General features: G+C 42.6%; 1 protein-coding gene across 9 annotated transcripts in view; it reads right to left on the bottom strand.

The window, feature by feature from the left end:
- Ccne2 (cyclin E2) overlaps window positions 1-9,509 on the bottom strand; it is a 14,474-nt gene extending 4,965 nt beyond the window's left edge. The window contains exons 1-9 of one of the 9 annotated variants that reach the window (XM_029476032.1): window positions 9,404-9,509; window positions 7,432-7,468; window positions 7,238-7,331; window positions 7,103-7,156; window positions 6,052-6,203; window positions 4,942-5,077; window positions 2,803-2,949; window positions 1,254-1,349; window positions 648-782 (exon numbers count right to left, since the gene is read on the bottom strand). In XM_029476032.1, coding sequence (XP_029331892.1) covers window positions 648-782; window positions 1,254-1,349; window positions 2,803-2,949; window positions 4,942-5,077; window positions 6,052-6,203; window positions 7,103-7,156; window positions 7,238-7,331; window positions 7,432-7,445 — 828 coding nt within the window. In that variant the 5' untranslated portion in view covers window positions 7,446-7,468; window positions 9,404-9,509. Of the gene's footprint in view, window positions 1-647; window positions 783-1,253; window positions 1,350-2,802; window positions 2,950-4,941; window positions 5,078-6,051; window positions 6,204-7,102; window positions 7,157-7,237; window positions 7,335-7,431; window positions 7,648-8,334; window positions 8,442-8,609; window positions 9,228-9,403 lie in introns of those variants that run through there. The other 8 variants (XM_029476030.1, XM_029476028.1, XM_029476033.1 and 5 more) reach the window with 8 other exon arrangements.
- Between the last annotated feature and the right edge of the window lie 6,853 nt (window positions 9,510-16,362).

Raw genomic sequence — 16,362 nt, 5'->3', positions numbered from 1 at the left:
CTCTTCTGGGGTGTCTGAAGACAGCTACAGTGTACTTACATATAATAAATAAATAAATCTTTTAAAAAATTTATATACTAGAAGTATTCCACAACTTTGTTGACTTAGAGATTTAAAATACAAATTCTAATTTAAATGACTTAATACAACACTAAATGTCAATTTTACATCCTACCTAGAATAAGATTTCAGTTGCTTTCACAGAAGTACAGCCTTCAGATCTTACTTATTATAAAGTTATTCTTTCAGAATATGCTGGCCTAGGAAAATTTAATCAGAATTAAAGAACAGCAGGCCAGGCATAGAGGCCACCTCTAATCCCAGAATTTGGGAGGCAGAGGCAGGTGGATCTCTGAGGTCAAGGTCAGCCTGGTCTACAGAACAAAGTTTTGGGACAGCCAGCCAGGGCTATGCAGCCTAAAGACAACTAGTTGAAAACATATTTTTTCCACATTTTATATCAAAAAGATTTTNATTTTAATCCCAAATCCTAAAGCATAGATTTTCTTTTCTAGAATTATTAAGCAATGTAAATACTTGAAAACTGAATGTTATGGGTCAAACATTTTCCTGTTGACGATTTATCTCTGCCATTTTGTTGTGTAGTTCATGACTTATATTTTCCAGTAACAGAGTCAATACAATACCTGAGCTATCTGGATGAACGTCTCCTGAGAATATTGAGGTAGAAGAACCTTAGGAACATCTTTAACAGCATCAACTTGAAGAAAAAGATTCAACCAGGAGATGACTGTTACCGGACAAAGTTCCCATTTTAAAGCCTGTCAATGAAAATTTAAAATCCCCATTAATTATGACATATAATGTGTGCATGTGTGTATATACACACACCACACCACACCACACACACATATCATATTATGTACATAGTAGAGTTTAGAGGTTAAGTAAATTTCCTTACCAACAATTAACCAATATTAATACTTTTACATCAAACTTTTAGAATTATATGCTCAGACTAAAACCTCAATTTCGGTTCTTCTTAAAATTTTGTTCAAAATTATATTTAATTTGGGGGTGGGCATATGATGTGACTAGTATGTGAAGATTAAAAAGACAACGTTTTACATCATGTGAATCCCCCATGAGTCAAAATGTTGTCATTCCTGCCTGGCAGTAAGTCCCTTTGGCTTGCTGAGTCATTTCATTGGCCCTTAAGTTTGGCTTTTTCTTATATCCAAGTTTCACTCACAATTATATTAAAAAATTGCAACTTAGGACATTATCATTACCTTTAATATATTGAGTTCCATCTTTAAGATATCTACTTCACTGCAAGCACCATCAGTGACGTAAGCAAACTCTTGGAGTTTAGGAGCGTAGATTTCCTTTAATTAAGAAATTTTTTTTTTATTAAGCACAATTTAAATGAAAACAAAATTATATATAGCCATATATATATGTAGGCTTCAGTTTTAAGGACAGCTTCACAAAGTGATTATAAATCAAAACCACATTAAGATTTTTTGGTATGTAATTATCTAATTATCTGCTACTATACTCATTTTCAAGGTTTATTTTTCTGGAGTTGACCTTGTATTTCAATCTTAATCTGTCATTTCAGTTAAGAAATAGTAACCTTTTTTAGTACAGTTTGGTAGTCAAACTAAAACAAGACACTCAACAAATAGTGTCTTGGGCTGGAGACGTGGCTCATTTAGTTGATTGCTTGTCTAATGTGTAGGAAACACTGCATATAAGCCTGTAATCCTATCAGTTGGTAGGTGGAGGCAGGAACATCAAGGTCATCTTCCAGCTGGAGAGTGAGTTTGAAGACAGTTTGAGCCACTTGGGCCACTCAGCACATCTCAAAACAACAAAAATAAGGTCTAGAAACTAAACACATTATCCTAGTATAAAAGTATATTTATCAGAAAATACTGGGCTTATGCTTGCTGTAGTAGGGCCTATACTTTCAGAAACAAAAGAAGGCCAGGTGTGGTATCATGTTTTTAATCCCAGCACTCAAGAGGTAGAGGCAGGCAGATCTGTGAATTTGACACCAACCTGGCCTAGGTAGTAAGTTCCAGGTAGCCATGGCTAAATCATGACACTTACTCAAAAGTGCTTGCCAAGTAAGGGCAAGCCCCTGGGTTCAATCCTCGGCATAGGCGGGGGAAGAAAAAGATTGTGTTTTGGCTGATGGCAAGTTTGTCTTAAAAATCTTGAGAATTAGAAATTATCAGAGGTTTAAAAGAAAAACCTGACCTGTGGCTACAAACTATAGACTTGGATATATAGAGATCCAAAACAATAGGACAGGCTGACTCTAAAAACTGATCTGTCATACGTTGTAGAATTGGGAGAGAACATAAAACTCAGAAGATACACTTGGAAGAAAAAAAAAACATATTTTGGGATATTAATGTGTTCAACCCCTCAAAATGATACAGCTGCAAAGAGCACTGGAAACAGCCAACAGTGTATTAAAAAGTAGTAGATGGTAATTACATATTTTTGCAAGTTTAAGGCAATTAAATTTTAACATCACAGCAACATTAGGAGACTATTAGGCTGGAGAGAGCATTATTCTTACTCAGCATAATAGTTCTTGCATTTGACTGACGAGCATCTAAAGCCCATTCTTGTGAACTCAGGTGCTATATAACTACATCGTAACAACATTGACCTATGATAACTTCTTATATCCCCACTGTAAAGAATAAGACAATTACTTTCCATAAAGATTTAGTTCAGAAAATGGCAGTATCCTGAGATTAATGTATTTATCTAAAAACTACATTTACAGTAAATATATCTGGATGAAATTTAAGAACTCACCTCAAGTTTGGAAGCAATGAACAATGAGGTAATCCCAATGAGTTGAAGCATATTTTTATTTACATCCTTTTGTGTCAACATAAATCTGTCAAAAAAGTCTTGGGCAAGGTAAAATGTCTCCCTATGAAGAGTGTATACTTCACAAACCTGAAAGAACCAAATATTTAATATTATTTCCTAAATTTATCCAAAATAGAAAGTCATATTTACTATACCAAATTATAAGCTACTTTGAGGCTAAGTTTTGTTTTTCAGGATGCCATTATTAACATAAGGGAGGGAATAACACGTACTGTTAGAGTGAGCTTGTTATCTTTGCTCTCCTAGTTTTACAGTTTTTCCATGTTACTATTTTTCCGATCTTATTGCAAGCTACTTTAGTAACATTGGTGATTATTAAGATCTTCCCCTGTCTTTGGTTTAGTAGGAATTGCCCTCACATTTCACTATTGTTGCTAATAAACAGTGCCAGTTTCATACGTAAAGGAAAGTTTAATTTTCATTGTTACTCCATGAAGTGGGTTGCCATTATCTACCTTTTTGAAAATGAGAAGAAGCATTTTAAAGAACTATTCTGTTCCTGTCTTAAACTATTTTAAAATCAGGAATGTGATGCTTGGAGAATGACTCAGTAGCAAAGAACTTGTACAGAGTCTAGGCAGCTAGCTCACCATTGTTTATAACCTCAGTGCTAGATCTGATGCCCGTCTCTGATCTCCTTGGACACCTGCACTCACATTTACACATAAAGTCTTAAAATCAGGAATAGATGTTGTATTTCAAAGAGATAATCTTTAAGATTTTTCAAACAAACTTTTTTTACATTCTTAGACTGAAAATATTTGTGTCAGCATAAAAAGTAAAAGCTTGTAGTTAACATAATTCTTAATTACACTGATGCCATTATCACTAGAAATGGACCTCATGTTCAATTTTGAAACCCCCCAAATGAAAATAGACAAACTCAACAATTTTTGTTTCCTTTCCATGCTATCAATGGATCATCTTTAAGGACAATGACCTGATAGAACAACCTCATTTTATAGTCTTGGAAACATTTCTGAGCTATACCATATTTTTATCTACCAAAAGGTCCACCCTTTCTTTTTCCCTCAGAATGAATGAATCTACATTCTCCTAATTTTAGGGATTAAACCCAGGGCTTCACCATGTGTTAGGCAAACATTTCACCACTAAGCTGTATACATCCCACCTGCCCCTTATTTTGAGGTAGTATCACTGTAACCTGCCCTGATTTGCTTGAAAGTTGTAAATCCTCTTTCCTCAATCTAATCTCCCATCTCCCATCAGGCTACAGAGCAGATAATCCAGAGCTGGAAGAAAATCAGTATAACATCAAGTAATTTACAATAATACATTTGTATATATATCTATAGGCATTTCAAAATTACTGACATTCCTTTAAATTATTGGCATATTTTTCTGTTTGAGGCAAGGCTTTACTGTGTAACCCATCTGACCAGGAACTGGCTATTAGGCCAGATTGGCCTTAACCTCCCAATCTTCCTGCCTCAGCCTTTGTGGGTTACAGGGATATACTACCATCAATACCCAGGAGTATAGTGTATTTCTAAAAGGAACAGGAGCACATTTTATAATGGAAGCTAAATAGGATGTAAAGGGCTTAAGGGCTTTGGGTAACCAACGTTCATGGCAGAAAAAGGATGTCTGGGGGCCTCCAAAGCTGGTCCTTTGGATGCCTATATTCAAAACCTAGTCAACTCTACATTCTCCTTGAGCACCCCCTCAACTAGAAACAGACCTAACACATAACAGGAATTTCTGATTTTGGTTTGGGTTATATTGAAGATGTGTTCTTAGGACTTTACTCTTTGCTTTGGTACTGAGTACACACTACCATTGAGCTATGCTCCCAACTCCTGATTTTATTCTTAAAAAAGATAGTTGGTCTGGGATTATATCTAGCATGTAAGGTCCTGGTTCAGTCCCCAGCTGTACTACAAGGGAAAATATATCAAGTCATTATTCTACTTTAGGTGTTACAAACTACACTGTGGACAACATACTCTGAAGTCTCATGGAAGGCATATATCAAATACCCATGTACATATTTTTCTGTCATAGATGCAAAGGAAATATTTGTCTTTTAGAACATACCTCTAAAAGCCAGTCTAAAAGTATTGACCTCATCTGTGGTTCCAGGTCAGAATGCAGAACTTGAAAATGTTTGTCATGCACGTATCTGTTTTCCTTTTGTAACATGTTTTGCCAAACCTCCTGTGAACATGCCCAGCTGCATGGGGAAGAGGGTAGGGAGAGGAAACACATAATTTATAGTTGTGACCTATACAAGTTTTGTTTAGAGTAGCATAAACACAAGTTTCAAATATCCAACTCCAACTTGCAATTACTGGATTTCCACCTTGTTGGTAAATCTCAGGAATGCTACATAATCCTGTTTTGTTTTTTTTATATATATATAATTTGTAAAAGTCATGGTTTAAAATAACTTTGGTTTTTTTGAAACAAGGAGTCCTGGATATCCTGGCACTCTGTTGACCAGGCTGCCCTTGAACTCAGAGATCTGCCTGTTTCTGCCTCCTGAGTGCTAGGCCTGTATCATTATCACCCAGTAAGATAACTCTTAAACACCAGAAAAATAAATATATGTATATGTAAAAATAAGTATATGATCACAGTGATAATTAAGTTTCAACACTTGAAAATATAGCAGCATCATTTATAATGATTTTTAAGGTGGAGCAAAGTATCAGGCAGAGATAGTTTGTCTGCCTCCATTAATATGCTTATTCAAGTCAAATGTCAATTACTATATGAATATTTTCTATAAGCTCTATTTCTTAATCATATCACAACTGATAGTAAACTTGGTAAGGAGTAAGTAGAGTTGTCAGTTGAAACTACCGTTCATTTAAAAAATGTTCTAATTTTAACTAGGCAAATTATTTAAGCTACATTTTAAAAAGTAGTTCAGTTCTGCTATGTCTAGAAACACTTACCAAGCAAGTGAAGTAAAACCCAAGTTTGGGTTTTAAGTATATCACTTGCTATCATTTGCAAATATCATCTCATGTAGAATGATACATGCTTATTTTCAGTAAGTGAAGCACTAAAAAACAAACAAACAACCCCCCCCCAATCAAGTTTCCATATTTTATATTAAGTCAAAAGAAAATACCTGGCATTGTTTTAATTCTACCACTTTTAACATTTGGCATAAAGTTACTAAAAAAAATTTTTTTTTACCTTAAATCTGGCAGAGGTGAGGGATTAATAAAAAGATTTTTAAATCTGTAATTTGTAAATCTAGAGAAGTCACTTGTTCCTATTTCTTTATGGGGTGTTTCAATGATAATGCAAGGGCTGATTCCTCCAGACAGTACAGGTGGCCAACAATTCTGTCATTTCAAAACAGAAAGAGAAAAATCTGTTAGTGCATTAAGAAACTTTGGCTTTTGTTCTACAATTTCAAATGATAGCCAATTTGATGTATTTTACTTTTGTTTTGTTTTTTTGTTTTTTTTCGAGACAGGGTTTCTCTGTGTATCCCTGGCTGTTCTGGAACTCACTCTGTAAACCAGGCTGGCCTCGAACTCAGAAATCTGCCTGCCTCTGCCTCCCAAGTGCTGGGATTAAAGGCGTGTGCCACCACGCCCAGCCCCGTATTTTATTTTTAAAAGCCATATAATTCATATTAGTCTTCATAAGTTAGATAACGAAGCCTGGTAATACAAGGTAATACAATACTTAATGTACTGAAATAATAACATGCATTTGTAATGTCAAGTGAAATAATTTTAAGACTAGTTCTCTGAATCTAGAAATTCTAGCAAGGATACTTTAAAAAAATAGCTCTTTTTAAAGTGTTTTCTAATACTTGAATGTGAAAACATCAAAACTTTAGTCAAGTGGAGTCACTTAGAGAATCTTTTTGAAAGAATTACCATCTCCAAGTAAACACATAGGAAGGGATTCCAAAGCCGGGTTGCCAAACTGACAGTGATCTCACATCCTTTTTATGCCACTCATTAGCTATTAGGGCCCTCCACTGTAGTCTGAAAGTGAACAAAGAACAGTATATAGGCAGGCCTAGTATACCAGCCAGCTCCACAAGGGAGGGATTTACCAAAGGGAACCAGCTGCTTCTAAGCCATCTACACTGCAGCTGTAGGACTCAGGCTTATATGAACCTCCTTCAAGTTCACCTCTAAGGTATCAGAATCTTCCTACTGTAAGGCAATAACACATGATTCTACTCTTATTCTTCCCCAGCCCACCCTGTCCAGTTCTGCATTACCCTAATCTCATATTGATGCTTCTTGGTGATCTCTTCTTTTCTTTTTTTGACATCCTGAAGAATAAAAAAGAACATGTAAACTAAGGTCTCAGCAAGGAATATTTTTCCCTTTCTCCCTCTTTTTCCTTTAATCACCTGTGCTGTTTTTCTCTTCTTGGCCTGAATTATCTGGGTTTCTTGCGGAGAGTCTGGCTGGTTGGGCTGGGCATGTTGCTTAGCTTGTAAACGGCTACTGTGATGAATTGTAGAAAGGAAGCTTAATTAGTAAGTCATATATTTCAAAAGCAGCAGCTAATTTTGAAACATGTCTCCAAGACTAACACTGTTACCTGCGTCTTGACATTCTCTTCGAGGACTATGAAACCTCTAAATAGGGGAGAAGGAAAACAAAATCAAGAACATAGTCATCCATAATCTTCAAGTTCCAAATTCAAACGGATTCACAAGTTACCAGCTAACGTTACTAGAAGGTGGCCTAAACCTTTAAAAATAAAATACTGCACTATTTTCTGAAATACACTCGCTATCTCAGTAATTTTACATACATGCTTTCATTTCCTTAACTGTACCCTGGGAACGCAAGTGCGTTAAGGAATTTGCAAAGTCCCCTAGCACCCTTTAGATGATCATCTGGGCCATTCATGCACTCCCCAGGACAACCAGGGTGGGAAAGGCACGTCCTGGCCTCGGCCCGCCAGGCGCCTGGGAGCCTCCAAGAGCGGGCTGTGGAGAGGCCGGTTCCGCGCCAATTTGGAGAGCGGCTGTGGCGGGGAAGCAGGGGGTGGAGGGAACCTTCTGGTGTCACGTCCTCCAGGCTCCTTTCCCTCCTTCCCAGCCCCACCCGGCGGGCAGTGTCGCTTGCAGGGGTGACGGGACCCCAATTCCAGAAGAGCAGAAGGAAAAGGGGGGGAGGATTAAAGGCGAAAACTGTGCTTAAGAATCTCTCGGTGAAGTGATCCCCACCTTAATCCTCTCGCGCGGGAGACCTTCCCAAAATGAGGATGGACAGAGAAGCTCCCAGAGAAGCTTTGCCGTGGCCTCTCATTTGGGGACACACTCCATCCCCTGCCTCTGCTTGGCCTCCTGACAAGAATCCTGACAGGGACCAACCTCGGGAACCCCTGAATTCCAGTCTCTTAGTTCTTGTCCCACCCCCGCCCCCCATTTCTCCTCTCCCATGGCTCCCGCCAGACGTGGTTCCCTTAGCTCCCGCATGCCCCTGTCCCCAATACCTCCTCACCGCCAGACCCTCCACAGCTCGGCTCAGCTGGCGCCGGCGCCAACTCAATATATAGGCCGGGCCCGGACCGCCCCGCACGCATGCGCCGCAGACTGACACCTCGGCCGGCGCCCTCCCCTCCCCCACCCGCGCCCGCCCAGCTCGCCCGCCCGCGCGCGCCGCGCCCTGCCCTCAGTGCGCGCCGACGGACGGGCGGGCGGGCGGGCGCCGAGTGGCCGTACGGCTGCCCTCCTGGACCGCGCTCCTCCGCCCCTCTCGGCGCTTCACCTGCGCGCGCCGCGGCTGCACGGCTCAGAGGCTCCTCCCCCATGCTGGTTGCCCACCGCAGGCTCCCGCACGCCTTCCAGTTCGCGCCGGGGCCCCTCACGGTGGCTCTTAGATCTCGGGGTGTCAGGCTGCGGTTCGGCTCCGCATTTTGGGAGAGGCCTTGGGAGGGCTGGGGGGGGAACCCCAAGTCTCCTCAGAGGCCCGGGAGCGGGAGCCTGAGGGCCCACCCCCTCCGGGAGGAGCCGGCCAATGGCAGGAGAGGACGGCAGCACAACGTGGAGCGGCCGCAGAATGTAAACACGCCGGAGCGCGCCGCCCGCCACGTGCGGAGCCGGAGCCATCCGCGGGGCGACGAGCGGGCGGCGGCGCACAGGAAGGTGCCTCAGCGCGGCTGGACGAGGTACGTGGGAGCCCTGTCCCCGCGCGCCGCCGAGCGGCCACTCCGCTCTTGCCTACGGCTCCCTCCCAGAGCCCGCGCGGGAAGGATTGGCGCCGCGCGCTGCCTTTCTCCTCAGACGCCTGTTCCGGCGCTGACCACCTCTCGGGACCCCAGCGGGCGCCCTCCCCGTCCGCACGCACGAGCGCCGAGGCTCTGGGGACCTGGCCGGAGAGCAGCACGGGCCGCACCTCGTGCGCGCCCGGGCCGCGCCGCGCCCCGCCCCGGCCCTGCCCCGCAGCCTGCGCGCCCTGCGGAGCCCGCGCGAACTGCCTGCGCGGGAGCGCCTCCCGCCTGCGAGCGCGGCCGGGACGTGGCGGGCCGCCCGCGCCGCTCCTAAGCTCCGGGCTCCGACTACCTCTCGGCGCCCGGCGCACCCTCAGGCCGGGCTTGCGGGTGACACGGCACACACAGTCCCGGGGCGCGACGCCGCTTGGGGAACAAAGACCACCCCCAGGCCGCGGAAGCGGAGGAAGGGCTCCCGCAGGCCGGCGGTCCCGCGCTTAGCCATCCTGGTCCGGAGTGAGCCGGTGCCGGGGCGCCAAGGACAGCGGCCGCGCGGCCCGGCCCTTCCCGAGATGCACCTGGAGGCCTCGGGCCGCGGCGGGCCTTTTGTGCCACGCTGTGGTTAAGAGCCCAGGAAGGCCCTCGTCACACTTCGCGGGTCTTCGCATGGTCCCTCACACCGGCTAAAGCTGGCTTTCCCAGCTTTACACGTAGACAGGATCAGAGGAGACCCAGTGCCTTGTCTAGGCCTAAGGAGCGTTCACCCAACCCATAATTGCTTATCAAGACTCTAGGAGGGGAGGGAGGGAGTTGCCTCCCTTTGCCGGAGCTGTGTCTTGTTGTACAGCTTAGAGATCTAACCCGTTATGGCAAGAAAGCAGAGGTGTGTTAAATGAGTGGAAGTAAAACTGATGGCCTACAGCCTCCGCTCCATAGTGACTTCAAGACCAGCCTAGATTATGTGAGACACTGTCCTAAAAGTACCAACTGGTGGCCTATGTAGGTGAACGAGGGCTGTCGTTTACATGGGATTGGATTTAAGTATCATAAGTCCAACCGCATAAGTTAGTGTACGTACGTCATTAAAAATGTACTGTGGGCATATCTAAGTATTACGTGAACAGAGTAGCCATAGGGAAAGCAAAATGAGAATGATCAAATCAACGAAAACTAAGATACCAAGCTGGCAGTGGTGGTACACACCTTTAAGCTCAGATGGCAGAAGCAAGGGACCTCTAAGTTTGAGGCAACCTCTGCTATAGAGTGAGTTCCAGGACAGCCAAGGCTAGGCAGCAAAACCCTGTCTTGAAAAACCAGAAGTAAATTAAAAAGTAAAACAAGGTACTTACAAGCCTTTATACATTCAGAATGGGAAGTATGGTATGTTTTCACATGTAGAACCTACAGCTCAGTGGTAGAGCACTTGGCCTATCGTGGGTTTGATCCTCAGCACTTGGAAGGCGAGACATGAAATAGGGGACTGTTTGTAAAGTCGATAATGGGAGGCAAATACGATCAAACTTTTATGTAGGCATAAAATGTTAATGAAACCTTTCTATATAGCTAGTATATACTGATAGACATTAAATTTGAAAATGTACAGACTCCATATTGACCAATCATAGAATTGATTAATAAATACAAGCTATTTTTGCTCTTCCTCCTCAACAGAAGTTAAGAAACAAATTTAGCCATTTGTGGTTCTGTACACAGGCCTTTAATCCTAGTAGTCAGAAGGCAGAGGCGATGGATCTCTGTAAATGTGAGGTTAGTCTGGTCTACATAGCAAGATCCACGTTAGATATTTCCTTAAAAGCATCATGTTACATATTTACGTGTTCATATAACATATATATTAGTGACTTATTTATTTTATGTATATGAGTACACTCACTATCTTCAGACACATTAGAAGAGGGCATCAAATTCCATTACAGATAGTTGTAAGCCACCATGTGGTTGCTGGGAATTGAACTCAGGACCTCTGGAAGAATAGCCCGTGCTCTTAACCTTTGAGCCATCTTTCTAATCCCAATTGTTCATCTTTTTAAGTTTGCCTTTAGTGACCCCTCCCCCCAGTCATTCCAGCTTTACATTTACCTGCTTTAAGATATAAAATTCTGACAGGTGTGGTGACTCACACTTTTAATGCCAGCACTTAGGAAGCAGAATAGGTGGAACATAGTTGGTTCTAGACAGCCAGAGCTATGTAGAGAGACCCTGTCTCAAAAAAAGTATAAAATGTCTGTATGCACTTAGGAAATTTGGCATTTTCAGAAGAGTCTACTGTACATGTCCTAAAATTTGTGGCCAGTAAACTTAACCTCTACAGCATTTGTTGAAGTAGTTATTTTGATTATTTCCATATTCGTTTTCAGGAAGAAAAAAAATAAGCTACAACGGTTCCCAAAAGCCAGGGGTTTTATCTGTTGTTTTGGTTACTGACAAGCTGAGGCTGGGTTGTTTGAGTCCAGGCTCCAAGGCTAATCTAGGCAAGATAATAAAATCCTGTTTCTGCTGACATACTTCTTGTCTCTGGGTGTTTGCTGTGCCTTCTCTTTGTAGACCTTTCAGATTCCTTATTTTTGTACACTATAGTTCTGTTCTCTAAATAAGATAATAGTTACCTATTTAAGGACTGAGCCTAGAGCCTCTTGCATAAAAGCTGAAGCGATTAGCTGGAATCCAGGCTACTCTTTCAGTTTTTGCTTTTTGAGATTGAGAAGAGGTTGCTTAGACTGGCCTTGAGTTTGCAACTCTCCTTCCTCAGCTTGTAACATGGCTGGGGTACTACACACCTGCATTACCAGGCCCAGATTTTAAAAACAACAACAACAAAAAAAAACTGATAGTTGATTGAAAAATATATTCTAACGAGTAGGCTGTTAGATACAAATATGTTGTTAAGAATGTATGAGACAGCTGGGCATGCTGGTGCATGATTGAGTTTAAGACCAGCCTGGTCTACAGAGTGAGTTCCAGGACAGCCAGGCTACACAGAGAAACGCTATCTCAACAACTAAAGACAACAACCACAAAAGAATATACGAGACAAAAATGATGTATGAAGTAATCTGTTTTCTGAAAAGCCAAGAAATAACTAGAATAGTAGCAAAGGTAAGAGGCTGGTATCTTAACCTCTTGGAGCTTCTAGCCTAGTCCCTTTTTATATCTTATTTTGACACAAGGTCTCACTAAGTTGCCTAGGCTAGCCTAAAACTCACTCCATAACCCACGCAGATCTTGAATTTGGAACCCTGCCTTACCCTCTAAAGTAGGTGGAATTTCAGGCTTGTGCCACCAGACCTGGCTTCTCTCTGAGGAAAGGTTTATAATCTGTAAACCAGAAATATGGAAGCTGGATAACTTTTGAAATTAAGAGCTTTTCATATGTTCTGAAAGAGCATAAATGAGTGTATGGCATGCCATGTTTCTTGACATCCCAGCAGGGGGCCTGAAGTAATGTACCCACAGCCAAATATAACATTTAATTAAAAAAAAAATTGTGTGTGTGTGTGAGAGACAGACAGACAAGGGATGTGTGTGTGCAGAAGCCAGAGGTAGAAATCAGATGTCTTCCTCAATTGCTTTCCACTTTAGGTTTTGAAATAATCTTTGACTGAACCTAGATGTATTAGTCAGGGTTCTCTAGAGTCACAGAATTTATGGGTAATCTCTATATAGTAAGGGAATTTGTTGATGATTTATAATCTGTAATCCAACTCCCCAACAATGGTCAGCAGCAACTGTGAATGGAAGTCCAAGGATCTAGCAGTTTTTCGGTCCCACAAGGCAAGCAGGGGAAGAAGAGAGTAAATCTTCCTTCTTCCAATGTCCTTATGTAGGTCTCCAGAAGAAGGTATGGCCCAGATTTAAGGTGTGTGCCAAGGTCCAGATGATCTTGAACTCAGAGATCTCCCTGTCTTAATCTGGGCTTCATAGCCACTATGCCCCAAGATCTCCATGCCAAGATCTAGGTCAGAAACTTGTATCTTCCAGCCTCTAGATTAGGATCACAGGTGAGCCTTCCAATTCTGGATTGTAGTTCATTCCAGATATAGTCAAGTTGATAACCAGGAATAGTCACTACACTAGAGCTTGCCAATTTGACTAAATTGGTTGGCCAGGTAATCCCCCTATCTCCACCATCCAACATTAGGATCACAGGTGTACAGCACCTCCTTTGTACACCTTGATAGGTGCTGGAGATCTGAGCTCAAGTTTCTCGAGCTTGCATAGCAAGTGCTTTAAAACAAAGCCATTTCTCAAGCCCCTCCTTTTTTGTTGTTTTCTTTGTTTTTTTAATAAGTGGTGTTTTGCCTGCACTGTGCACTACATGTATGTAGTGCCTTCTGAGGCCAGAAGAGGGCATCAGATCCTTTGGAATTGGAGTTTCAGGTGGAGCTACTGTGTGGGTATTGAGTTAGGTGTGTGGGTGCTGAGATAGATGACCCGAACCTGGGTCCTCTGGAATACTGGCCAGCTCTCTGGGTGGATGAGCCCTCACTTCAGTCCTTGCACCTCTCTATCTTTGATTCATTGTTTAATACTGTAATAGTTACAGAAAAACAAAATAGCAAAGACTTTCAGACTTGGGAGAGCCATTATAGAGAATGTTGTGACAGCTGAGTTTTAGGTCAGTTAAGACAGATTGGGGGGAGGGGAAATAAGTTTGTTGCCAAACTTAATGGAAGATCTTAGTTTTAAGAGCTTTTCACACTTTGGTATTGCAAATGAAGAACTATGTACTGAGTTTTGTTGTGGTTGTTATTGAGACAGGGTTCTCTGTGTAGCCTTGGCTGTTCTGGAACCCCTCTGTAGACCAGGCTGGCCTCAAACTCAGAGATTTGCTTGCCTCTGCCTCCCAAGTGTTAGAATTAAAGGCCTGTGCCACCACTGCCTGACCATGAATTTGAATTTTTATTTTTAGTAGTATGTACCTGAGGAAATTATGGGAGCATCTGTGTCACAGCACATATGTGGCCATCAGAGGACAATTTAGGAGTCTGCTCACTTGTTTACTTTGGGATTCAGAGATTGAATTCAGGTGTCTGGCTTTCATGGCAAGCACTTTTATACACACACACAGAGACAGAGAGACACTGAGACCCCAACAACAAAAATAAAAAAAAAATAAGAGAAACATTAAATCTACAAGAAATGGGTTGGTCTTAGTTACATTGTTTTGACAGTACTTTGGACCAAACTCAGGACCTCCTGCCTAGTAGGACAGAGCACTGACTAAGTTGTACCTCTGGTCCATGGGTCAAATAGTTTAGTTAGAGCATTAAAAAGTCTTTGCTTTGTCAAGTCCTTCAATAAATGCTGTATCATAAGAATTACTGTTTTACCAATCTAGTTCTATGACTAGGTGTACAAGAGCAATTCACATTGTTCTAAGAATCAGAATCCAAACTTCTGATCATACTAACCTATACCACCCCAAGTGCTGGGATTACCTGCAGATACCACCATACCCAATTTCATCCAATGTGTCTGGGCTTCGTACATGCTAGGCAAGACTTCCACCAAATGAGTTATATCCCCACCCCTATTTGTTTCTTAAGTGCATGAATTTTATGGAAGATTCTTTAGGCCAGTGGTCCCTTAGGCACTTGTGTACAACTCTAGGGCTGTAAACTGACATTCTCTAACACATTTGTCCAATATTTTTAGATCCATAGGGCTTTCTTTTGAGCTAGATGAGCACACCTATAAATTCTAGCACTTGATAATCAGGGGAAGGAAGAAGGCCTCAAGTTTGAGGCTAGGCTGGGACTCTGAGACCCTGCCCAACTATCCCTTTCCCTAAAACAACAAAAAGCAAAAACCTTTCTTTTGAAAGTTATTTCCTAATTTCAAGTCTTTCAGGCTTGTTGAATGAAATATTTTGGGGGTTTTTATTTTTCTTTTGAATGAAATATTGATTGACTCCTTAATGCTCAGAAACTTTTCTTTCTTTTCAGACAGGGTCCCACATAGTCTATGCTGGCCTCGAATTTGCTGTGTCAAGGATGACCTTGAGTCCCCGACCCTTCTGCCTCTCCAGTTAGCAATTTTCTCAGTTTAACAAAGTATTCAGCATAACTAGTGGCTCTCTTCTTGAGTGACACAGTCTAGACTCCTCAGAGAAAAAGATCCCTCAAATAATGATGCCATATGACCATTTGATTGCTCTTTGAGACTTCTGAGATTTGTACTTGGTTCTTTGTGGCTTTATCCTGAGTCCCTTGGTGTTTCCAGGCAAGCTGGTGCAGGGTAGGGCCTGGAGCTCTATGCTACCATACCAGGTCAGCCTATGTTGTGATTTCAAAGGATTGGTTTATCTCAGAAAAAGGATGGTCATCTCTTTGACTGCTAATCATTTTCGCCTGTGTAAACTACTGAGGGGACTGGATTTAGAATGTGAGATCACTGAATAAAATATTTTGATTTTGAAAGAAAATTAAATTCAAGGCCCATGATTCATACGTCTCATGATGACTAGTCAGAAGGTTTACAGACCTAAGGCAGAGAGCATAGCAGAACAGGCCCAGACATGACCAGACAGGCTGGCACAAAGGCTGTTAAGTCATTCCAGGAACTGACTGGCNATAAAGATAAGAGAGGCATGCAAGGACCATCTCTGGACAAGCCCAGTTGAGTAATGGGCCACCTGGTCTGGTCTCCTTCTGATATATAGTTTGAGTTTAACCAGATGCTCGGCCCATAAAGATAAGCACCCTCCCTTTAGAGTTGCTGTTGTCTCAACCCACACGTACTGCTTGCTGATGTTTAAACTGTCCAATTGTGTGTAACCGCGCCAATTTCCCCTTTCCCCCGACTTTTTTTCTATATAAACCCCTAAATTTTGAGCCTCAGGGTCAATTCCTCTGTCTCTTGCGTGAGACACATGTCGGCCTGGAGCTCCATCATTAAACTACCTCGTGTGTTTGCATCAAGATGGTCTGGTCTTTCGTGTTTCTTTGGGTGCCTGCCATCCCAAGACTTGAGTGGGAGGTCTCCCCACAGGGGGGTCTTTCATGTGGGGGCTCGTCCGGGATTTGCGTGACACCCAGGAACCCCAAAGACCTCCTTGGAGGTACGTCTGTGTGAGTCTTACATGTTGTCTGAGTGCAGTGCCGCTGGGTTTGTGTCTGGTTTTGGTTTTCTGGCAGCTGCCACTTTGGGCCGTGTGATGGCTTGTATATCCTTGGACCAGGGAGTGGCACCTTCTGAAGGTGTGGCCTTGTTGGAATAGGTGTGACCTGGTTGGAATGGGTGTGTCACTGTGGGTGTGGGTATAAGATCCTCACCCTAGTTGCCTGGAAG

The sequence above is a fragment of the Mus caroli genome, chromosome 4, assembly GCF_900094665.2.
Source record: "Mus caroli chromosome 4, CAROLI_EIJ_v1.1, whole genome shotgun sequence".
Taxonomy (NCBI): Eukaryota; Metazoa; Chordata; class Mammalia; order Rodentia; family Muridae; genus Mus; species Mus caroli.
Note: the sequence above shows the minus strand (reverse complement) of the source record. Positions and strands in the feature narration are given on the sequence as shown.